Source organism: Nyctereutes procyonoides, unplaced genomic scaffold (assembly GCF_905146905.1).
Source record: "Nyctereutes procyonoides isolate TBG_1078 unplaced genomic scaffold, NYPRO_anot_genome, whole genome shotgun sequence".
NCBI classification, from domain to species: domain Eukaryota; kingdom Metazoa; phylum Chordata; class Mammalia; order Carnivora; family Canidae; genus Nyctereutes; species Nyctereutes procyonoides.
Genome location: NW_026575042.1, coordinates 34,705,567 through 34,729,039, shown reverse-complemented (window position 1 = coordinate 34,729,039; position 23,473 = coordinate 34,705,567). Strand labels below are relative to the sequence as shown.

The 23,473-nt window shown below is 49.9% G+C and overlaps 1 protein-coding gene across 18 annotated transcripts in view; it reads left to right on the top strand.

Annotated features, from left to right (window-relative positions):
- Positions 1 to 23,473, top strand: part of DZIP1L (DAZ interacting zinc finger protein 1 like) — a 124,670-nt gene that overhangs the window by 73,215 nt on the left and 27,982 nt on the right. For 11 of the 18 annotated variants that reach the window (XM_055320925.1, XM_055320938.1, XM_055320937.1 and 8 more), the window contains 8 exons: positions 417 to 633; positions 1,033 to 1,202; positions 4,048 to 4,264; positions 4,664 to 4,833; positions 7,700 to 7,916; positions 8,316 to 8,485; positions 10,599 to 10,738; positions 11,477 to 12,341. In XM_055320925.1, the coding sequence (XP_055176900.1) occupies positions 417 to 633; positions 1,033 to 1,202; positions 4,048 to 4,264; positions 4,664 to 4,833; positions 7,700 to 7,916; positions 8,316 to 8,485; positions 10,599 to 10,738; positions 11,477 to 11,593 (1,418 nt within the window). In that variant the 3' untranslated portion in view covers positions 11,594 to 12,341. Of the gene's footprint in view, positions 1 to 416; positions 634 to 1,032; positions 1,203 to 4,047; positions 4,265 to 4,663; positions 4,834 to 7,699; positions 7,917 to 8,315; positions 8,486 to 10,598; positions 10,739 to 11,476; positions 12,342 to 23,473 lie in introns of those variants that run through there. The other 7 variants (XR_008663900.1, XR_008663899.1, XR_008663901.1 and 4 more) reach the window with 5 other exon arrangements.

Here is a 23,473-nt window from a genome sequence, read left to right as displayed (position 1 = left end):
TCGTGTCGCGACCTCTGGTGGCAGCATGGCCTTCCTGCAGCATGGCCTTCCTGATAGAGAGGGTAGGTGCTGTTGGTGAGGCCAGCCCCTTGGTCGGCACTGGGAGGGCTCAGCTGCGGACCAGCTGGGCCCCTCTTCAGACATGCCGATTCCTGTGGGACTCCTGGAGTGATGACATGACCCTAGAACACCAGCTTCTCTCCCGGTCTCGCTTGGAGGACTGTGGGTGGGTCCCAAGGCCCAAGTCTGGCAGGCGGCAGGACGCCTGGGGGTGGGGGCAATGATTATATTGGCTGTGGTTATTACGGTACAGAGTGATAGAGTGACTAGTCCATTTCTAGCATTCTGGAACCCCCCTTCAGGCTCGAGGGCCCACATGGTCATGCCCTGGAACTCATTTCATTCTGTGTTTCTAGTAGAAAGGCAGCGGGGCCCAAAGGCCATCAAAGAGGCCCAGCCAAAGCCCAAGACCCTTCCTGTGTCATTGCCATCCATGCGGGCAGAGGTACCCATGGAAACTCGTCAGAGCCTCGAAGGCCATGGCCCTGGCCTGGCTCAGGTACCTGCCCCTATTCTACATCAGAGCGCACACGGACCCTTCGGCTCCCCTGCGTCCCTGAGGCCTGGGCTAAGGTGAGTCCCACACTCTGCACTCGCAGCCTCAGGCAGCCCTGCTCCAGAGACAGGTGAGGGACCGAGATGGAAGTGAACATGAGGGGCCTCAGGTGGGGTCCATCCCAAGCTCTCATGAAGAGACCGAGTCCTTGGCTCTCAGCCAGGACAAACCTACCCTTTCCTTCCCCATCTCTTCCTTGAGCCTTAGTTACTGGTCGGGAGGGGTTCGGTCCTCATCTTCTAACAGCATTGCTGGTGTGGCTGCTGTACTCCAGGGTGACTCTTGGCTGTCACCTGTGCCCAAAGAAGGAGCAGGGCTGGCTGAAGGGGCAAACCAAACCCACTTGCAAGTGGCAAGGTATGGCTTTTAAAGTTTTTCTGGTCCATATAGCCTTCATTTCTTCCCCTCTGTGACAGTACGCCCCCATTCAGTTTGGAAGAGGACTCAGAAGGAAATTCTGAGCAGCGGACATTTCTCCAGCCCCTACAAGATCCTTTCAGGAAGAGGCCCCAGGTACGGGTTGGCTGGGAATGCACTGAGATTGAGACTTTGGAGGAGAGTCCCCAACACCCTGACCAGAGCTCAGGTAAGGCTGGCTTCCTCAGGTGAGTGAGCTGAGCTCTCCAGCTCAGATTTCTCTAGTTCTGGAAATACCCTATAATCTTCTGTGGGTTTTCTGATTTGGCAACTCATTGTGACTTGGAGAGAATGACCTTTTGTCCCAGTAGACATTTTCCTGGGATTGCAGAGATTCAGAAGAAAGAATCTGAGTGAGGTTTATTTTGCCCCTTGTTTTGTCACATGGAATCCACCAGCACCAGAGCTTTGGAGAAGTACTGATAGCAACCAGGTGGGACGATAGGGTGGCAGGGTGTTGGAAGCAGGAGTCAGGAGTCCTCTGATACAGTCTGAGCTCTGTCGTTTGCTACCTGCTTGTGCTTGAGTGAGGGGTTTTGGTTCCTTTGCTGTAAAATGAGGTGTCAGGACAAGACAATTAATCAGGGGTGAGGAACACAGCGCCTGACACAAAGTAGCCCTTAACGAACAATTCTTTGTTTCTTGAAAAGATTTTACTTATTTATTTGAGAGGGGGGCACGGGTGTGTGAATGAGTGAGCAGAGAAAGGGGCAGGGGAAGAGGAAGAGAGAATCTCAAGCAGACTCCTTGCTGAGCACAGAGTCCGACTCGGGACTCGATCTCACAATCCTGAGTTCATGACCTGAGCCAAAATCAAGAGTCGGATGCTGAACTAACTGAGCCTCCCAGGTGTCCTTTAACAAGCAATTCTGGAACGAATCAATGAACCTAGGGCTGTTGTAGCACCAGACGTCTGGTCAGACCCTCTGACATTTGAATCTTATGAGGTGGTGGTTGGCGCCCTGCTTCCTGGGCGTTCCTGAGGTCTGGATATCACCGTGGTTTGGCAGGTTGCCAGGAGTCTATTGATAATCTATGTCCCTGCTTAGGCCCCCTTCCTTTTTTTTTTTTTTTAAGATTGATTTATTTATTCATGAGAGACACACAGAGAGATAGCGGCAGAGACACAGGCAGAGAGGAGCAGGCTCCATGCAGGGAGCCCGACGCGGGACTGGATTGCGGGTGTCCAGGATCACGCCCTGGGCTGAAGGCGGCGCTAAACCCCTGAGCCACCCGGGCTGCCCGCCCCCTGCCCGCATAGAGTTTGCAGAAACCCCTCTGGCCCTCGGTCCCTCTGTGATGATTTCTATTTCCAACATTTCTTTTCTTCTCAGTGAAGATGTTGGAGGAGGCTGTATTTGCTTGTTAGTCTTGCTTTTCACATACCAGCTGCGTGGAGGTCCTGCCTCCGCCACCCAGCGAGAGGGAAGCACGGCTTCCTAAGCTCTGTGCGCAGCCACGTTGTTAGGTGCAGCTATATGTGTAGGATGGTCGCAGCCTCTTTTCTTTGGTACACGTTGTACATGGCTCTGTTTTTCACTAGGGCCAGGGAACCTGGTGGCTGAAGTAGCCCTGTGCCCACTGTCGCCCATGTTGATGGGAAGTGGGGACTGCAGAGCTGGCCTCCTTCCCCACACGTCTGACCAGAGGACCAGGGCAGCGGTGGCTGCTGCTTGGATCCACGTCTGGCCTGGGGTGGGTGCTGGGAGGGAGGCCTGTTAGAAGGGTGCAGCCACTTCCTAGGCAGTTCCTGTCACCCACCTCCTCCCTGGTGGCCTTGTTCTCTGCCCAGGGCTGGGCAGCAAGAAGGCAGAGCCCAGACCTGCTGGTGCCAGGTCTGGGTGAAGAGCAGGACAAGGCAAGAACATTTTCTAGATCTCTCTTTCCGGCCTATGCCCACATGCTCCTTTCCTAGGGCCCATAAGTGTTGTGTGAATGGGCAACTCTGATCTCTGCTTAGATAGTGTTGCTTTTGTTCTGGACCAGAGCTGTGGAATGAGACCCACCCATGAGTGGCAAGAGTGCTAGATTTGGGGTGGCCCATGACCTGGGTTTGCACCTACCCCTTCCTTCCGTGGAACTGTGGGTGTCGATTGAGTGCCTGGATCTCTCGCAGCCTCGGGAGAGGAAGGAGAAGGACACTCTCCTAAGGGCTCTGGGCTCGGTGGGTGCTGTAGTCCGTGTGCAGTAGTTAGCTGTCGGTACTTTGCCTCAGCCAGTTGGTCTGCTTTCCCCTTCCCTCCGGCCTGCCCGTCCTAGGAGACCCACTTCTGTGTCAATGCATTATCTGAGAGCAGTGTATTCCAGATGTTTTCTATCTTGAACCACAGTCGGAAACACGTTTTACGCAGTGACAGCCCACACACGTGCGTTTCACGGGAACAGTGGAACAGTACTTACTTACCCTGATCCCCTGCAAAGCACATCTCTTTCCAGAAAAAAAAAAAATGCTGATCCTGATCCTGGACCCCCCTGCCTCCCATCCTGCCCTAATGGGACTTGATGCAATTCAGAAAAAGGAGGGTCTGCGGGCCTGCCTTTAGCACTCCTGCCACCCACAAGTTTGGGGGGGACTTGGTGGCTCTGGATGCCCATGTGGTCGTGTCGCGACCTCTGGTGGCAGCATGGCCTTCCTGCAGCATGGCCTTCCTGATAGAGAGGGTAGGTGCTGTTGGTGAGGCCAGCCCCTTGGTCGGCACTGGGAGGGCTCAGCTGCGGACCAGCTGGGCCCCTCTTCAGACATGCCGATTCCTGTGGGACTCCTGGAGTGATGACATGACCCTAGAACACCAGCTTCTCTCCCGGTCTCGCTTGGAGGACTGTGGGTGGGTCCCAAGGCCCAAGTCTGGCAGGCGGCAGGACGCCTGGGGTGGGGGCAATGATTATATTGGCTGTGGTTATTACGGTACAGAGTGATAGAGTGACTAGTCCATTTCTAGCATTCTGGAACCCCCCTTCAGGCTCGAGGGCCCACATGGTCATGCCCTGGAACTCATTTCATTCTGTGTTTCTAGTAGAAAGGCAGCGGGGCCCAAAGGCCATCAAAGAGGCCCAGCCAAAGCCCAAGACCCTTCCTGTGTCATTGCCATCCATGCGGGCAGAGGTACCCATGGAAACTCGTCAGAGCCTCGAAGGCCATGGCCCTGGCCTGGCTCAGGTACCTGCCCCTATTCTACATCAGAGCGCACACGGACCCTTCGGCTCCCCTGCGTCCCTGAGGCCTGGGCTAAGGTGAGTCCCACACTCTGCACTCGCAGCCTCAGGCAGCCCTGCTCCAGAGACAGGTGAGGGACCGAGATGGAAGTGAACATGAGGGGCCTCAGGTGGGGTCCATCCCAAGCTCCCATGAAGAGACCGAGTCCTTGGCTCTCAGCCAGGACAAACCTACCCTTTCCTTCCCCATCTCTTCCTTGAGCCTTAGTTACTGGTCGGGAGGGGTTCGGTCCTCATCTTCTAACAGCATTGCTGGTGTGGCTGCTGTACTCCAGGGTGACTCTTGGCTGTCACCTGTGCCCAAAGAAGGAGCAGGGCTGGCTGAAGGGGCAAACCAAACCCACTTGCAAGTGGCAAGGTATGGCTTTTAAAGTTTTTCTGGTCCATATAGCCTTCATTTCTTCCCCTCTGTGACAGTACGCCCCCATTCAGTTTGGAAGAGGACTCAGAAGGAAATTCTGAGCAGCGGACATTTGTCCAGCCCCTACAAGATCCTTTCAGGAAGAGGCCCCAGGTACGGGTTGGCTGGGAATGCACTGAGATTGAGACTTTGGAGGAGAGTCCCCAACACCCTGACCAGAGCTCAGGTAAGGCTGGCTTCCTCAGGTGAGTGAGCTGAGCTCTCCAGCTCAGATTTCTCTAGTTCTGGAAATACCCTATAATCTTCTGTGGGTTTTCTGATTTGGCAACTCATTGTGACTTGGAGAGAATGACCTTTTGTCCCAGTAGACATTTTCCTGGGATTGCAGAGATTCAGAAGAAAGAATCTGAGTGAGGTTTATTTTGCCCCTTGTTTTGTCACATGGAATCCACCAGCACCAGAGCTTTGGAGAAGTACTGATAGCAACCAGGTGGGACGATAGGGTGGCAGGGTGTTGGAAGCAGGAGTCAGGAGTCCTCTGATACAGTCTGAGCTCTGTCGTTTGCTACCTGCTTGTGCTTGAGTGAGGGGTTTTGGTTCCTTTGCTGTAAAATGAGGTGTCAGGACAAGACAATTAATCAGGGGTGAGGAACACAGCGCCTGACACAAAGTAGCCCTTAACGAACAATTCTTTGTTTCTTGAAAAGATTTTACTTATTTATTTGAGAGGGGGGCACGGGTGTGTGAATGAGTGAGCAGAGAAAGGGGCAGGGGAAGAGGAAGAGAGAATCTCAAGCAGACTCCTTGCTGAGCACAGAGTCCGACTCGGGACTCGATCTCACAATCCTGAGTTCATGACCTGAGCCAAAATCAAGAGTCGGATGCTGAACTAACTGAGCCTCCCAGGTGTCCTTTAACAAGCAATTCTGGAACGAATCAATGAACCTAGGGCTGTTGTAGCACCAGACGTCTGGTCAGACCCTCTGACATTTGAATCTTATGAGGTGGTGGTTGGCGCCCTGCTTCCTGGGCGTTCCTGAGGTCTGGATATCACCGTGGTTTGGCAGGTTGCCAGGAGTCTATTGATAATCTATGTCCCTGCTTAGGCCCCCTTCCTTTTTTTTTTTTTTTAAGATTGATTTATTTATTCATGAGAGACACACAGAGAGATAGCGGCAGAGACACAGGCAGAGAGGAGCAGGCTCCATGCAGGGAGCCCGACGCGGGACTGGATTGCGGGTGTCCAGGATCACGCCCTGGGCTGAAGGCGGCGCTAAACCCCTGAGCCACCCGGGCTGCCCGCCCCCTGCCCGCATAGAGTTTGCAGAAACCCCTCTGGCCCTCGGTCCCTCTGTGATGATTTCTATTTCCAACATTTCTTTTCTTCTCAGTGAAGATGTTGGAGGAGGCTGTATTTGCTTGTTAGTCTTGCTTTTCACATACCAGCTGCGTGGAGGTCCTGCCTCCGCCACCCAGCGAGAGGGAAGCACGGCTTCCTAAGCTCTGTGCGCAGCCACGTTGTTAGGTGCAGCTATATGTGTAGGATGGTCGCAGCCTCTTTTCTTTGGTACACGTTGTACATGGCTCTGTTTTTCACTAGGGCCAGGGAACCTGGTGGCTGAAGTAGCCCTGTGCCCACTGTCGCCCATGTTGATGGGAAGTGGGGACTGCAGAGCTGGCCTCCTTCCCCACACGTCTGACCAGAGTACCAGGGCAGCGGTGGCTGCTGCTTGGATCCACGTCTGGCCTGGGGTGGGTGCTGGGCGGGGAGGCCTGTTAGAAGGGTGCAGCCACTTCCTAGGCAGTTCCTGTCACCCACCTCCTCCCTGGTGGCCTTGTTCTCTGCCCAGGGCTGGGCAGCAAGAAGGCAGAGCCCAGACCTGCTGGTGCCAGGTCTGGGTGAAGAGCAGGACAAGGCAAGAACATTTTCTAGATCTCTCTTTCCGGCCTATGCCCACATGCTCCTTTCCTAGGGCCCATAAGTGTTGTGTGAATGGGCAACTCTGATCTCTGCTTAGATAGTGTTGCTTTTGTTCTGGACCAGAGCTGTGGAATGAGACCCACCCATGAGTGGCAAGAGTGCTAGATTTGGGGTGGCCCATGACCTGGGTTTGCACCTACCCCTTCCTTCCGTGGAACTGTGGGTGTCGATTGAGTGCCTGGATCTCTCGCAGCCTCGGGAGAGGAAGGAGAAGGACACTCTCCTAAGGGCTCTGGGCTCGGTGGGTGCTGTAGTCCGTGTGCAGTAGTTAGCTGTCGGTACTTTGCCTCAGCCAGTTGGTCTGCTTTCCCCTTCCCTCCGGCCTGCCCGTCCTAGGAGACCCACTTCTGTGTCAATGCATTATCTGAGAGCAGTGTATTCCAGATGTTTTCTATCTTGAACCACAGTCGGAAACACGTTTTACGCAGTGACAGCCCACACACGTGCGTTTCACGGGAACAGTGGAACAGTACTTACTTACCCTGATCCCCTGCAAAGCACATCTCTTTCCAGAAAAAAAAAAAATGCTGATCCTGATCCTGGACCCCCCTGCCTCCCATCCTGCCCTAATGGGACTTGATGCAATTCAGAAAAAGGAGGGTCTGCGGGCCTGCCTATAGCACTCCTGCCACCCACGAGTTAGGGGGGGACTTGGTGGCTCTGGATGCCCATGTGGTCGTGTGGCGTCCTCTGGTGGCAGCATGGCCTTCCTGCAGGTGGCCTGCACTCTGCTGGCGCAGGCCAGGTGGTAGAGAGGGTAGGTGCTGTTGGTGAGGCCAGCCCCTTGGTCGGCACTGGGAGGGCTCAGCTGCGGACCAGCTGGGCCCCTCTTCAGACATGCCGATTCCTGTGGGACTCCTGGAGTGATGACATGACCCTAGAACACCAGCTTCTCTCCCGGTCTCGCTTGGAGGACTGTGGGTGGGTCCCAAGGCCCAAGTCTGGCAGGCGGCAGGACGCCTGGGGGTGGGGGCAATGATTATATTGGCTGTGGTTATTACGGTACAGAGTGATAGAGTGACTAGTCCATTTCTAGCATTCTGGAACCTCCCTTCAGGCTCGAGGGCCCACATGGTCATGCCCTGGAACTCATTTCATTCTGTGTTTCTAGTAGAAAGGCAGCGGGGCCCAAAGGCCATCAAAGAGGCCCAGCCAAAGCCCAAGACCCTTCCTGTGTCATTGCCATCCATGCGGGCAGAGGTACCCATGGAAACTCGTCAGAGCCTCGAAGGCCATGGCCCTGGCCTGGCTCAGGTACCTGCCCCTATTCTACATCAGAGCGCACACGGACCCTTCGGCTCCCCTGCGTCCCTGAGGCCTGGGCTAAGGTGAGTCCCACACTCTGCACTCGCAGCCTCAGGCAGCCCTGCTCCAGAGACAGGTGAGGGACCGAGACGGAAGTGAACATGAGGGGCCTCAGGTGGGGTCCATCCCAAGCTCCCATGAAGAGACCGAGTCCTTGGCTCTCAGCCAGGACAAACCTACCCTTTCCTTCCCCATCTCTTCCTTGAGCCTTAGTTACTGGTCGGGAGGGGTTCGGTCCTCATCTTCTAACAGCATTGCTGGTGTGGCTGCTGTACTCCAGGGTGACTCTTGGCTGTCACCTGTGCCCAAAGAAGGAGCAGGGCTGGCTGAAGGGGCAAACCAAACCCACTTGCAAGTGGCAAGGTATGGCTTTTAAAGTTTTTCTGGTCCATATAGCCTTCATTTCTTCCCCTCTGTGACAGTACGCCCCCATTCAGTTTGGAAGAGGACTCAAAAGGAAATTCTGAGCAGCGGACATTTCTCCAGCCCCTACAAGATCCTTTCAGGAAGAGGCCCCAGGCACGGGTTGGCTGGGAATGCACTGAGATTGAGACTTTGGAGGAGAGTCCCCAACACCCTGACCAGAGCTCAGGTAAGGCTGGCTTCCTCAGGTGAGTGAGCTGAGCTCTCCAGCTCAGATTTCTCTAGTTCTGGAAATACCCTATAATCTTCTTTGGGTTTTCTGATTTGGCAACTCATTGTGACTTGGAGAGAATGACCTTTTGTCCCAGTAGACATTTTCCTGGGATTGCAGAGATTCAGAAGAAAGAATCTGAGTGAGGTTTATTTTGCCCCTTGTTTTGTCACATGGAATCCACCAGCACCAGAGCTTTGGAGAAGTACTGATAGCAACCAGGTGGGACGATAGGGTGGCAGGGTGTTGGAAGCAGGAGTCAGGAGTCCTCTGATACAGTCTGAGCTCTGTCGTTTGCTACCTGCTTGTGCTTGAGTGAGGGGTTTTGGTTCCTTTGCTGTAAAATGAGGTGTCAGGACAAGACAATTAATCAGGGGTGAGGAACACAGCGCCTGACACAAAGTAGCCCTTAACGAACAATTCTTTGCTTCTTGAAAAGATTTTACTTATTTATTTGAGAGGGGGGCACGGGTGTGTGAATGAGTGAGCAGAGAAAGGGGCAGGGGAAGAGGAAGAGAGAATCTCAAGCAGACTCCTTGCTGAGCACAGAGTCCGACTCGGGACTCGATCTCACAATCCTGAGTTCATGACCTGAGCCAAAATCAAGAGTCGGATGCTGAACTAACTGAGCCTCCCAGGTGTCCTTTAACAAGCAATTCTGGAACGAATCAATGAACCTAGGGCTGTTGTAGCACCAGACGTCTGGTCAGACCCTCTGACATTTGAATCTTATGAGGTGGTGGTTGGCGCCCTGCTTCCTGGGCGTTCCTGAGGTCTGGATATCACCGTGGTTTGGCAGGTTGCCAGGAGTCTATTGATAATCTATGTCCCTGCTTAGGCCCCCTTCCTTTTTTTTTTTTTTTAAGATTGGTTTATTTATTCATGAGAGACACACAGAGAGATAGCGGCAGAGACACAGGCAGAGAGGAGCAGGCTCCATGCAGGGAGCCCGACGCGGGACTGGATTGCGGGTGTCCAGGATCACGCCCTGGGCTGAAGGCGGCGCTAAACCCCTGAGCCACCCAGGCTGCCCGCCCCCTGCCCGCATAGAGTTTGCAGAAACCCCTCTGGCCCTCGGTCCCTCTGTGATGATTTCTATTTCCAACATTTCTTTTCTTCTCAGTGAAGATGTTGGAGGAGGCTGTATTTGCTTGTTAGTCTTGCTTTTCACATACCAGCTGCGTGGAGGTCCTGCCTCCGCCACCCAGCGAGAGGGAAGCACGGCTTCCTAAGCTCTGTGCGCAGCCACGTTGTTAGGTGCAGCTATATGTGTAGGATGGTCGCAGCCTCTTTTCTTTGGTACACGTTGTACATGGCTCTGTTTTTCACTAGGGCCAGGGAACCTGGTGGCTGAAGTAGCCCTGTGCCCACTGTCGCCCATGTTGATGGGAAGTGGGGACTGCAGAGCTGGCCTCCTTCCCCACACGTCTGACCAGAGGACCAGGGCAGCGGTGGCTGCTGCTTGGATCCACGTCTGGCCTGGGGCGGGTGCTGCGAGGGGAGGCCTGTTAGAAGGGTGCAGCCACTTCCTAGGCAGTTCCTGTCACCCACCTCCTCCCTGGTGGCCTTGTTCTCTGCCCAGGGCTGGGCAGCAAGAAGGCAGAGCCCAGACCTGCTGGTGCCAGTTCTGGGTGAGGAACAGGACAAGGCAAGAATTTTAGGGTGGTCAGGTGGAGAGAGCCCTCGCGGGGGGCTTGCTCTCGGGGCTGGGGAAGCTGAACACATGGCCCCGGTTGTGAGAACAGCTGTGTGGTGGCATGGGCAGCTTCGGCAGCAGCCTGATAGGCTCAGTTCCACTTCTGTGGGCATGGCCAAAGCTATAGCCTTGATCTCACTCCTTCTTCCACTCAACAAATTCAAATAAACAAGCTGGCTGACTGCAAAAAAAAAAAAAAAAAAAAAAAAAAAGTCATCTCTCTGTCCTTACTCTTCTTTTCATTCTTTGTGGTTGCCTTTCCTTTTTCCTCCTGACCCTTCTCCACACTCCCTCTATCCACGCCAGAGCCTAGTCATGATGTATGAAGATGAGGCATTCATTCTCTGATATAGTCCCCCCCCGGTTGCTTTCCAGAAACACTGGTGCAGTCATTAGTCAAAAACTTTGAGCAAGAGCTAGAGTTTCCAGTGAAGAAGCCTGATGGAGGGATCAAGCTGTTCTTAAAGTCCAAAGGTGGGCCCCAGAGGTCTGCCGTCTCAGGAACGAAGTCTCAGGTAGGGTGTAGGGCTCTTGGAGGTTGCCTTGCCATTTCCAACAGAGCCAACTCCAAGTTTAGGGGTCCTGGGGTTGGGGTCTAGTGAGTGTCAGCCTTGGCCCTAATGAGCCATTGCAGGTGACCTCACTGTCTCTTACATTTGGGAGAAAAAGCATAGGATGTTCCCATCAAAGCCCAGGTGGCTTCAGTGCCCAAGGAACTGTAGTCTGGGGTAGCCGGGCCCTCGGCCCACTCTGGGCTCTCCTGTTGGCTGCAGGCCATACCCTTTCCAGACGAGGCTTGTTGGTGCTCTGGAGCTGCCTTGCTCATCCTCTAGTCAGGGTGTTTACCTGGCCCTGGAGAAGCTGCCTGAGAGGAGGTTGGGTTGGGGGGCACTGTAGCCCCTGCTGCACTCAGCTCAGTAATTCAGAAAAGTCAAGGCTCTGGGCTTTTAGCTCCATCAATGTGGAGAATTTAAAAATCTGGACAACGTTTAAATTATAAGAACAACCTGATTCGCCCTAAGCCTTTCCAAAGAGCCTGCTTTGGTTTGGCCAGTGACATTTCAGGAGGGTTTGAAATCACTCTGACTCCAGGTCTCTGAATCAGGTCTTCAAAGACAGGGAGAGGTGAGAAAGCAGGAGAAGATGTGTCTCCCTTCTGCTTCTTCTAGACCTGTATCTTGCCGTCATGTCTATCGAGCATTTTCATCCTCTTGTCAGAATGCATTTTCTTTTTTTTCCTTATCTCTCCGCAGCTTTCTGATGATGAGAGTGACTTGTCTTCCTTGATAGAATTCTTCAAGACCCGGGGCCAGAAAGAACAAATGAAGCCACTGGAGATGTTTAGCACCAGCCCTTGGAGCCCTATGTGACCCAGGGTCCCTGGCTGGTGATCCTGCCTCAGAGCCTCGCTGAGGCTAGCTTAGGGCTCCCCCAACAGAAGAGGCTGCTGGGCCTCTTGTCTTCACCAGTAACCAAGAAGTCTTCTCCTTTGCAGAGAAGCACAGCAGAAGGTGGATAGAATTTCTTCCCTCCTGCCTGTGAGGGATCCTGTTCCAGAGCCCCAGGGGTGCCTGGCTGGGTGCCCCTGGGTCCCTTGGCTTGAGGAAAGGTTATAATGAACAGTTTCCTTTCCCGACCTCCATGTGTACTCCAGACTGAAGGAGCCACTTGATCTTTAGTCCCTGGCATTTTGTAAATCTGTGGGAACACTGTATAGATGAGTCTTACAGTATATGGTGTCCTTTTGGGGACACATGCCTCAGTCATTTACTGAGTGCTTGCTCTGTGCCAGGACCTTCAGCCTCTCCCTGCCAAATTGGGGGGCTGTCAGAGGTGACTCTGACTGGAATGGAAGTACTTGGTAATCATCTAGTCACAGAGATTAGGGTGTTATGGGAACGTAGCATGGACTACCCAGTGCAGCCAGGGATGATCTTGCAGGGACTCTCAGACCTGATGTCTGGCTGTGCTTCCACATGGGCAGGAGGGAAGGAGAGCCACCTAGCTGGGGCCTCCTGCTTAAGGGACCACACATTTAATGTTTGATATTATTTCCAAAATTAGGTTATATATGCAACCACTGTATTTTTTTAATGTGAAAAGCACTTATTTATTATATATGATCATTGAAATATAGCACAAAGGTTTTAACTTGTGTGTATTCATTATTTTGGGGGCTCCAGCGGGGGCACAATGAGGCAAAGCAAGCTGCACCTCTGTGGTATCAGGTGAGGTCCGTGGGATGCAGTTGCCAAGATGGAGTTAGGTGGGCCAGGGGTTTGTTGGGATGAAGGGGGAGGAAGCAGGATGGGCAGGGGGAGCCCTCAGAGAGCAGTGCAGGTCCCACCCCGTGAGAGGAGAGGGAGCCCCCAGATTGCTTCGCAGGGCTGACATCTCTGCCAACCTGGTGGGAGCTGCAGAGCGGGGAGTCCCCACTGGGCAGAAAGGGCCAGGCCCCAGTGCCCCCACCTGTCAGCCCACTTCATCCCTCAGAAGTTTTTTTTTGCCTAAAGGGAGACCCAGCCTAGTGACTCCAAGCCTCACAGAGAGGAGCCCCAGTCTGTCTGCACGTTCGTTATGCAGCAGAGACAATGACGGAGACTTGGAATAGGCCGCAAGGAAAGGTTTAGTGAGGCCGCCGAAGGGACGGGAGGGCGAGCCTCAGACCTCTTGGCTCAGGGGGGCTGGGGAAATGTAAAGGCAAAGTAAAAGAGGACTGGGTACAGAGGTGCAGCTGAACTTACTCATCTGCCACTTGATGGGTCCCCTTTGGGTACAGATTTCAGAAATACTGTGACAAGTGCTTGTCCCCGATAGGTGCTCATCCTGACACCCAGCCTCAGCCGTTAGGAACCCAGCTGGCCACCTGTCTTGCTCACTCTGTCTCTCTCTCCTCTGTCTGTCCCCTGACCTGGGGTCTCTTGCCCTCCCCAGCCCTCCATCCTGGCTTCTTTTGACCTCCTGACACTGGCCAGGCCCAGAAGTTTTGGTGGAAGGAACGAGGGGAAGGCAGCAGGGAAGGGCATTGCAGAGGGCAGAGGGCAGGCTGTGGGTAGGCTTGGGGGCTGCCGCGGCACCAGGCTGCTGGGTGAGGCCAGAGCCCAGCTTATGAAGTGCCCGATGTGGGACTGGGGGGTGAGTGCAGCCCTGGCTGGGGGTGTGTGTGGGGTAAATTCCCTTTGTATATCTCACACCTTTCAACAGCTGAGGACCTGTGCCCGGTGATCCCGGTGAGTGTGTGAGGAGGGGAAGGGGCAGTGAATGGGAAGCATGGTGGGTTCATCCCCCTCCCAGGAGTCTCCTGACAAAGTCACGATTTACTATTCGCTGGGTTTGGGCAAGGGAGCTATAAAAGACTGTGGTGCCACATCCTGGGGTCCCCCCTCTCTGCATCCTGACCCCTGCAGACCTGAGCACACAGAGCAGCATGGGATGCCAGCATGGGATCTCCCATCACACCTGCTCCCTGGGCACTCTGCTTTTTGGCCCCAGGCTTATCTGACGCTGGGAGAGGCTGTGCAGTGTATTTGCAGGTGTGACCCCAAAGCTTGGGAGAGCTGACCCTACCAGGGCAGCCTGCCACCCAGGAGGCAGGGCAGCTGTGGAGTAATTGTCCCAGCCTGCCAGTGCGTTTGCATGACAATGCCAGGGTCTATCCCACGGTTTCTCAGAGAGTCCCCAGTGGGAGTGAATCCCAGTTGCTTGTGGCAGGTACTCCCTATTAACTATGCCTTTGATTGGCCTTTCTCCCCAGGGTTCCATTTTTTTTTTTCACTCTCACGTCCACTTTTTGGGAGCACCTCTGAAATAAATGAACCTGTTCCCAAGTCCTTGCCTCAGGCTCTGCTTTTCGGTGGGGGTGGTGGAACCTAAGTGAAAGAGATGTGTGTGTGCACACACGTACTTACATGTGTACATACACGCTTGTGATAATTATCAATGAGAAGGACTCTCTTCCTGAGTATTTGCTATGAAGTTATATGTTTCCAAATGTGTTTTTCTATCTACTTGGAGACTAACATATTAGTTTTGTATTTCTTTTTTTTTTAAGATTTTATTTATTTATTCATGAGAGACACACACAGAAAGGTACAGACATAGAGAGAGAAGCAGGCTCCATGCAGGGAGCCCGACGTGGGACTCGATCCCAGGACTCCAGGATCACGCCCTGAGCCAAAGGCAGACGCTCAACTGCTGAGCCACCCAGCCATCCCTAGTTTTGTATTTCTATGCTGCTCATCCCTCCCCACTTTCAAATATGTTTTAGAATTTTTGGCGAGATTTATAAGAACTTTGGGACATAAGTGTATTAATCAGGATTCTCCAGAGAAACAGAAACAAGAGGATATAGGTATAGATATAAAGAGGGGATTTGCGGTAGGAATTGGCTGATAAGGTTATAGAGGCGGAGGAGTCCCATGATCTGCCATCTATAGGTTGGAGAACAAGGAAACCTGCTGGTGTCCAAAGGTCCCAAACCCAGAAGCTACGATGTCCAAGGGCGAGAGAAGATAGATGTTCCAGCTCAAGAAGAGAGAGCTAACTCATCCTTCCTCTGCCTTTTTGTTCTATTCTGGTCCCCAAAAGATTGGATGATACCCACCCACATTGGGGAGGATGGATCTTCTTCACTCAGTCTACTGATTTAAGTGCTAATCTCTTCCAGAAACATCCTGAGAGACATATCCATAAAGAATGTTTTACCAGCTATTGGAGCATCGCTTAGCTTAGTCAAATTGACTGAGACTAACCATTACGATATGTAACATATTAAATTATTTTAAAACTATGCAAACAAGAAGATTGATGCAGAAAAACTGGAAGACACAGATATCAAAAAAAGAAATAAATTTGGGGATCCCTGGGTGGCGCAGCAGTTTGGCGCCTGCCTTTGGCCCAGGGCGCGATCCTGGAGACCCGGGATCGAATCCCACGTCGGGCTCCCGGTGCATGGAGCCTGCTTCTCCCTCTGCCTGTGTCTCTGCCTCTCTCTCTCTCTCTCTCTCTCTCTCTCTCTGTGACTATCATAAATAAATAAAAATTAAAAAAAAAGAAATAAATTTGAGCAACCCCCAAATTCAACCACTGTTAATATCTAGGTACATATGCACTGATTAAAAAAACACATATGTCTCCTTCCCAGGGTTCCACTATATTCTTTTCTAGCTTGATTTCCTTTCTTGGAAACAGATTATTTATAATATATGATATGTATCATATCATGTGTATATAAATATGATATGTATCAATATAAGCGTATTTAATGGGCCCATAGTATTACAAGGTAAAGATTGCAAAAATTTATCTAACCAGCTATTTCCACTTTTGGCCTTTGATAAATCATGAAGTGATAAACAAATGCATATATACATCTTTGTGTACTTAATTAATATTTCCTTAGGATAAATACCTAGAAGTGAGGCTGCTGGACCAACGTAATAATGAAAACCATGTTATATGCCAGGCCCTGGTCCAAGTTGCTCATGAATATTCAGTGGTTGAACCTCACAGCTGTCAGGGAAGTGGTGCAAGTATTACAATCATTACACAACAAGTCACTGTTGACACGTAGAGCAGTCCTCAACAAAACTTGCTTGAAGTCCTCTTCCCAGCAAGTAGTACATCCCAGATACAACCTGGGCTGAGCCCAGGCTCTGGGCCCTGCTTCCTAACCATGTCCTTTTGGGAATTTTTGTTACCAATGGCCAAATGCTCTCCAGAAAACCTGAGCTAGTTTATCTTAATGTTTGCGGTGCTTGCACATTTTCACATTCCCTTGCCACCAGGGGGTATCCTTCATCTTTAAATGTTGTGACAATGTGATGAGTGAAAAATGAAGGTTCACTTTTAAAAAATTGATGTTGTTTAGTATTTTGTTATTTTTCTATTTCTTTTTTAAAGATTTTATTTATTCATGAGAGACACAGAAGAGAGAGGCAGAGACACAGGAGAGGGAGAAGCAGGCTCCATGCAGGGAGCCTACGTAAGACTTGATCCCTGGTCTCCAGGATCATGCCCTGGGCTGAAAGGCAGCGCTAAACCGCTGAGCCACCGGGCTCCCCTGTTTTGTTATTTTTCATTTTCATATCCAGTATTTCTATTTCTCCTTGTACAAATTGCCTGATCATATCCTTTTCTCCCCCTCAGTTGATGTGACTAACTTTTCCTTTTTGTTGCATATCACAGAAATTATTTGGGCCTTAATAGGGGTATCTTTTATTTATTTTTTATTTTAATTTTATTTTTTTTAAAGATTTTATTTATTCATGAGAGAGAGGGAGAGAGAGAGAGAGAGCAAGAGTGGCAGAGGGAGAAGCAGGCTCCATGCAGGGAGCCCGACGTGGGACTCGATCCCAGGTCTCCAGGATCAGGCCCTGGGCTGAAGGCGGTGCTAAACCACTGAGCCACCCGGGCTGCTCTAGGAGTATTTTTTAAATACTTCCAAGTACAGTGTCCCATTCTTCACAGTTCTTCCTTTTCTGGATTCTTGTTTTTTAAAAGGGGAGCGTAAATCCCTGGTAGTATGTGGTGGCAGTGTGTGGTCAGTTCACTTAACAAAGTTTTGCTGGTGATCCAACATTCCCAACTTTTATTTTGCCAAGTAAGAACGTGAAAGAAAAAAAAGTCTACAATAGTCACCACATGCTAGTACTATCATTTATTATTTCAGTTTTTAAAAAAGATTTTATTTATTTGAGAGAGAATGAGAGTGTGCATGGGAGTGAGGGGAGGGGCAGATGAAGACGAAAAATCCTAAGCAGGCTCCACGCTGAGCACAGTGCCCGGCTCTGGGCTTGATCTCACCACCCTGAGATCATGACCTGAGCCGAAATCAAAAGTCAGATGCTCCACTGACTGAGCCACTCAGGTGTCCCAAGCTATTATTTTATGAAGAACATTTTAGTACAAGAAGAGTAAGATTTGAGTTAGTCTTAAAGATGGAACTTCCCAAGAGTAGATCATTGGCCCCCCCTCACAATGACACCAACCCTTCATTTTCTTCATTTCACATAGCACAACACTTGATTGTAGACTGGTCCATAGCCTGGCACTTGGGAATCACTAAACTGAGTTGTATCTGTGGACCCCACAAGCTCTTACATTCTATGATTGCATGGTTCCATATGAGAAAAAGTAGTTTAATTAGTTGTATCTTTTTTAAAAAAGATTTATTTATTTTAGAGAGTGTGCACATGAGAGCACACAATGTGTGCAGGGGAAAGGGGCACTGGAGAGGGGGAGGAAGAAAAGCAGATTATCTGCCCAGTACGGGGCTCTATGCAGAGCTTGATAGCCAGAGGTGGGGCTCGAGGGTGGGAGGGTGCTCGAGGTGGGGTTCTATGTGGGGCTTCATGTGGGGCTTGATCTCACAACCCTGAGATCAAGACCTTAGCCCAAATCAAGAATTGGACATCTAACTGACTGAGTCACCCAGGTGCCCCATAATTAGTTGTATCTTCTGAAGTAACTTCAAAAGTATGTTTAACTTAGGGGTGCTTGGCTGGCTCTCTTGGAAGGACATGTGACTCTTGACCTCAGGGTTGTGAGTTTGAGTCCATAGAGCTTACTTAAAAAAAATAGTTTGGGGGTCCCTGGGTAGCTCAGTGGTTTAGCGCCTGCCTGCCTTTGGCCCAGGGTGTGATCCTGGAGTCCTGGGATCGAGTCCCACGTTGGGCTCCTTGCATGGAGCCTGCTTCTCCCTCTGCCTGTATCTCTACATCTCTCTCTTTCTATGTCTATCATGAATAAATAAATAAAAACTTAAAAAAAAGTTTAACCTAGACACATAGGGATGACATTGATTGGAAGTTAGTAAGAAGTTCAAGGTTACAACCTGAAATCATCTAAAAATATAAACCCACAATTTAGGAGCAGAAGATGCTTTGGTCTCATGGCTAGAACTTGGTAGTAGTATATAACTGAGATGAAGACTAAGACCATTTTCAGCTTTGGAAAGTCTAACGTGAAAAAAGATAAACTGATTTACATACTATAATTAAACTCTTAAGTTTATAGGGAATTCAAATCAAGCAACCTCTAAAGTCAACAGAACCTCAAGTGGAATCTTGTACTTCTTTTGCTTGCCTCTGCCCTCCTCTGCTGCCAGTTTCTGAGGGGGGTTACAAAGATCCATCAAGTCTTTTCTAGATTTAGGAAGAAAGGACTGGACTGAATCATCCTTCAGTCTTGCTCTATGTCTGTTTTCATGCCTGTGCTATTACAAATGGCCACAAGCCTGTCTTCCTCCTGGAGATGCTGCTGCAGGCTCCATCTTTAGAATAAAGGGCAGAAAATGGAGCTGCTGGCCCTACCACTTGCTGAGTTCTGTAGGGAGGAGGAGGCGTGTCTGACCCCTGGATGGCTCCAATGTTCACAGAACAGACACTTGCCATCTGATATGCTGAGCTGGGCCACTTCTTGTGCTGGGAGTGTCTTCATACATTGTTCTACCTAATGACAAGACAAGACAGTGGAACTAAACTATGCAAAGTACCAAAGAGAAAACTATTTCCAAGGGGGTAAGAGGGGACTTAAAATAAAGGCGAGAGGGTGGCGAGTTGAAGAACCTGATCCAGGGGAGGATGAGGATCCGAATTGTCCTGCTGCTGCCACTAGCTGGTCATTGCTAGGCTCCTGTAGAAGCTGAAGCTGCATTTCCTACTCCACAGAACCCATCAGCGGCCTGGGTCAAGCAGCAGAGAACCACCTGCTGCTCACTGATTCCTTGGTTCTGACCACGGGCCCACCTTACGAGGGGAGATCGGTGAGAACTGGGGCCTAGAGCTGGTCATAAGGTCTCTTGCAACCTAAGGCTCCAGTGCCTCTTTGCATTGGTTCAGCGCGGTAGCCACACAGAGAAAATGCTTCGGGGCCTGTGCCCCGAAGTGATCTGTTGTTGGCTTAAAGCCTGCTAGTGCTTCAGTTAGATTTTGTGCAGGATCAGCCAACGGGTGCCTACCACACGGTGGCACTGTGGGCCACAAAGCAGATGGCTACACGCAGACTTCAAGGGTGTGTGACTTCTCTCCAAGAGACAACCAGGGTTCTTCCAGCCTGTAGGGCCTCTCCAGGACTGGTGGGCAGGTCTTGGCGACCCGTCTCGTTCAGCCAAGCGACCCCACTGCCCCCTGTGATTAAAAAATCAAAAACCAAAAAGCAAAACCTTTAAAGATAGGGTATAGAGCAGAAACTTGTCTTGCTTTCCTGCTTACCCCTGTGTCGGCAAGGCCTACCTGAGAGCCTTGCATGGAAGGAGCAATCTCCAGATATCGCTGGGTTTCCACAATGTGTGCTGTCAAGGAGCCTCACTGTTAGGAGGTGTTCCCCGTACTGGGAATAGCCACAAATGCATGGCAATCCCACACTGAGATATCCTTATGACCCTGTTGCTTACTTGGTTGCTGTATTATTTCATTTTGTTAATCAATACGTTTAATTGATTTGCCTATACCCACTGCATCCTGTTCCTCAGTCCATCAATTTCTTAGATGGACCCTGTTATAACTGAATCTCAGCTTTGGCTGACATGCCCTTGAGTTGCCCTTGAACTGTCCTCACCCTTCAGCACATGTATATACCACCAGCCCTGCTAGCTCCTCTGCCACCACCATGTCGACAGCAACCACTTCCATCCATGCATTTGTTCATGTAATTCTGGGGATCCTTGTGCATTTGGGAACGTAGCTTCTATTGTAGACTGAGTGGAAAGGACCTGAAGAAGCCGGTCAGGAGCGCTGATTCAAATTCTGACAGCCACAAACATGTTTGGTGGCCTTGGGAAAGTCATGTAACCTTTTGTCTTCTCATTGGCAAAATGAGGAGGTGGGCAGAGGCCATCTCCTAGGCTTACAGTATTCTAGAATCCCATGAATGCCTTAGGCTTTAGAAATTCATTTTTACCTTTAAAAAGGTTAGTCAATTTACTAATTATAACCTGAAAGTCCTTTTGATATTTAAAAAGTCCTCTTGCTTTCTCTTTGTTCTTTGAAAATTTAGAGCTGCCTCATTTCATAATGCCTCAAGCCTATATTTATAATCAGCATCTATTTCATGGTTCTGAGCCGTTTTTCACATAATTGTCTTTTTTTTTTTTAACTTTAGAATTAGTTCTTTTGTGGTTAATGTGTAGCAGAAACAAAATGACTTTTGAAAAAGCCCTTTAGGAATTATGGGTTCAGGGCTGTATCAGTAGGGGCCCACGTGGCTCTGGGAGGGAACTGGGTCTCAGGAGGGGAAGGCAGCCCATTCTGGGGAGAGAGGGGCCACCGAGGTCAGAGGGAGTTCTGCTCTGGCGGGGCAGTGGTATCAGAGTGGCCTGGAGGAAGCCAGAAAATGGTAATCTGGACTCCACAGGGGAGGGGATGAGGAGCATCTGTGAGGCAGGCAGGGCACTGGGGGGGGGGGTGAGAGCTGAGGGAGGGTGCAGGCGGAGATTCTGTTTTTATGTGGGGCCTCCTGGGCACACTAGGAAGGAGCATGACCCTTCTTAGGACCAGTAGGGGGGCAGATGGAGGTACATTTGCATTTCACATGTAAATTCTGAGAGATCTTTATTTTTTTTTATTTTTATTTTTATTTTTTTTTCTGAGAGATCTTTAAAGGTTAGGGAGGATACTGCTACAAAAGATGGAACTTCCTATTAGCCAACGGTATAGGGGCTTGGAGCCCCAATAGTTGGAATGTGGTTCTATATAAATGGTCATAGAATTTTTGCTTATCAGCTTCTGCAGCATAGGGAGCAAATATACTTGGGCTTAAAACCCCCTGAACTTGTATGCTTTTCTCAGTCCAGAGTGTGGATTCAGGCATTCTCAATACATTCTTTAGTCACATAGGTGGCTGCCAGTTTTCATACTGAGGGGGTTTAGGGGTGACAGTCTTACTGGTGGAGGGACAGAAGGCATGAGAAGACCTGAACTTGCATGGATTTAGGGATGCCCTGTGCTTTTATGCTGTGTGTATTAGAGTAAGTAAAAATAGAAGATATAAAGATCTCACTCTCATTCTTAAAAGATAGACCATTTAGGTATAGAATACTAGGGTGATAATTGCTTTCCCTCATTACATTAAAGACACGATTCCACTGTGTTCTGGAAATGTCCATCATCTCTCCCAATGCTGTTGCTTTGTAGTCAACCTTTTTTCTTTTTTCTTTTTTTTTTTAAAGAGTTTATTTATTCATGAGACACACACACACACACACACACACACAGAAAGAGGCAGAGACACAGGCAGAGGGAGAAGCAGGCTCCATGCAGGAAGCCTGATGTGGGACTCAATCCCTGGACTCCAGGATCAGCCCCTGGACTGAAGGCGGCGCTAAACCGCTGAGCCATCCGGGGATCCCCAACCTTTTTTCTTGATTTAAATTTAAGTTATTCTTTTAATCTCTGCAATTCTATAAAGATCACAGTGTTTGTAGCTATGAATTGATTTGTTTTTGTCTATCCTTACTAGGATACAGTGTGATTTTATATTGGAAGATTCATATCCTTTTAAAAACACTTTAAAAAATTGAAGTATACTAAATTTAAAGATAAATGGGATAATTAACTGAATTTTATAGAAGCAGGTCTGGGATTTTTTTTTTTTTTCTGAATATGGTTGGCCTATTCCCTCTACAGACAAATAATAGTAGTTTACACTGATTGAGCAAGCATTTATTATACAGATAGTCTGTCAATGAGAGTTACTTATTATACAGATAGCATGTCAATGAGAGGTCCTGTTATTGCCCCATTTTTACAGAGCAGAGTACTGAGGCTCAGCTAGGTTCAAGGTCACATGACTATAAATGACAGAGGTGGACTTTGAGCTCAGGGTAACTGGCTTTGGAAGCTACTCTTCTTAACTACTCTGCTATACTTCCTCTTTGACATTAACCTAAAGTGTTCAAACCTTTAATTTTGTTCAGTTTTCTTTTTTTACGCTTTATTTTTATCATACTTGGAGAGGTTTTGGAGGGGCACATGATAATTATTTGAAGGGAACAAAAGCCTCCACTCATAACCATGTTCTCCTGTCCTCAGGTTTGAACACACTTTCCTAAACAGGCTTCTGCCCAGCTCTTCCCCACAAACCCCATTCCTCTGCCTCAGAATGACTCCCCCCTGCCCAAGGAATCTCCAGGGTGTGCAGGGCCTTGGGCAAATATTTTTCATGGGGCTATCTGTATAAACAATTTGATCAAAACAAAGAATGACAAAACTCATGGGCTCATGTGTGAGGTGGTGATTTAGCGAGGGCAACATAGATGAATCGGCGGAGAAGTGGTCCTACGGATTTGTTTCTTGTTCTGTCAGTGTGTGTGAGGATGCTTGGGAGTGTCCTGGCTCCATCTCTTTCTGTTCTTTCTTGTCAAATGCACTATTCCAGGCTATTCTCTTATCCCTCATCATGAGGGAAAGGTAGCAGCACTGTTATGACTCCCAGAGCTGTAGCGGTGTGTATTGAAACAATATAGACCCATTGGTCTCTGCGATGCCCTGATACCTGTTACTTAATGCTGGATCCATCATTACTTGCAATGCCACATTTGCATCATGCCACCTGTGAATACTGCCTTCCGGTGACTCTCTCAAATGTCCTTGCAGTGCTTTGCTGATGAGCGCAAATATAAATCTTGCCCAGTGTGTACAGGAAAATGAGAATGGTGGTTTTCTGGTCTTGTTAAATTTACCATTTAGAATTATATTAGCACAAACGTAGAATAATACTCCCCACTATGTCTTCTCTTGAAATTGTTAGACCTTAATCACTGCATTTCTAGAATGTGATGCCCCTTTGGGCATCCGATTGACCCCTCATTCAGGGCAGAGGGTCAGAGAACACTGAGGAGGGGAGAAACAGGGACTGAGTTCTCTGCATCCTCATCTGGGCTTGAGGAGCCCTCTCAGATGGCAGTGCTGCCTCAGCCTGTCCAGGCCCTGGAGGGAGCTAGAAGCTCCAAAGAAGCCATGTAGAAGAGCAGGGCCTGGGCTCCTTGCCCACCTGTATCAAAGTGATGTACTGCTCCTGCCCTTCTCCTCGTTAAGATGACCATACCACCATTAGTAGAGGCTGATGAGAGCCCCAGGCCCCTGCACACTAGGCCCAGGAAGTGAGGCTGCCGTGAGCTCAGGCTTGATGGGTGATGATGGACGTGAGTCCTCCAAGTTCAGTCTCCTGTTTGATATAATCACCTCTTTTACCAGTTGACCTATTAAAGTAAGTACTGCCCTGAAGATATTTTGTTCGTGACCATGTCGTCT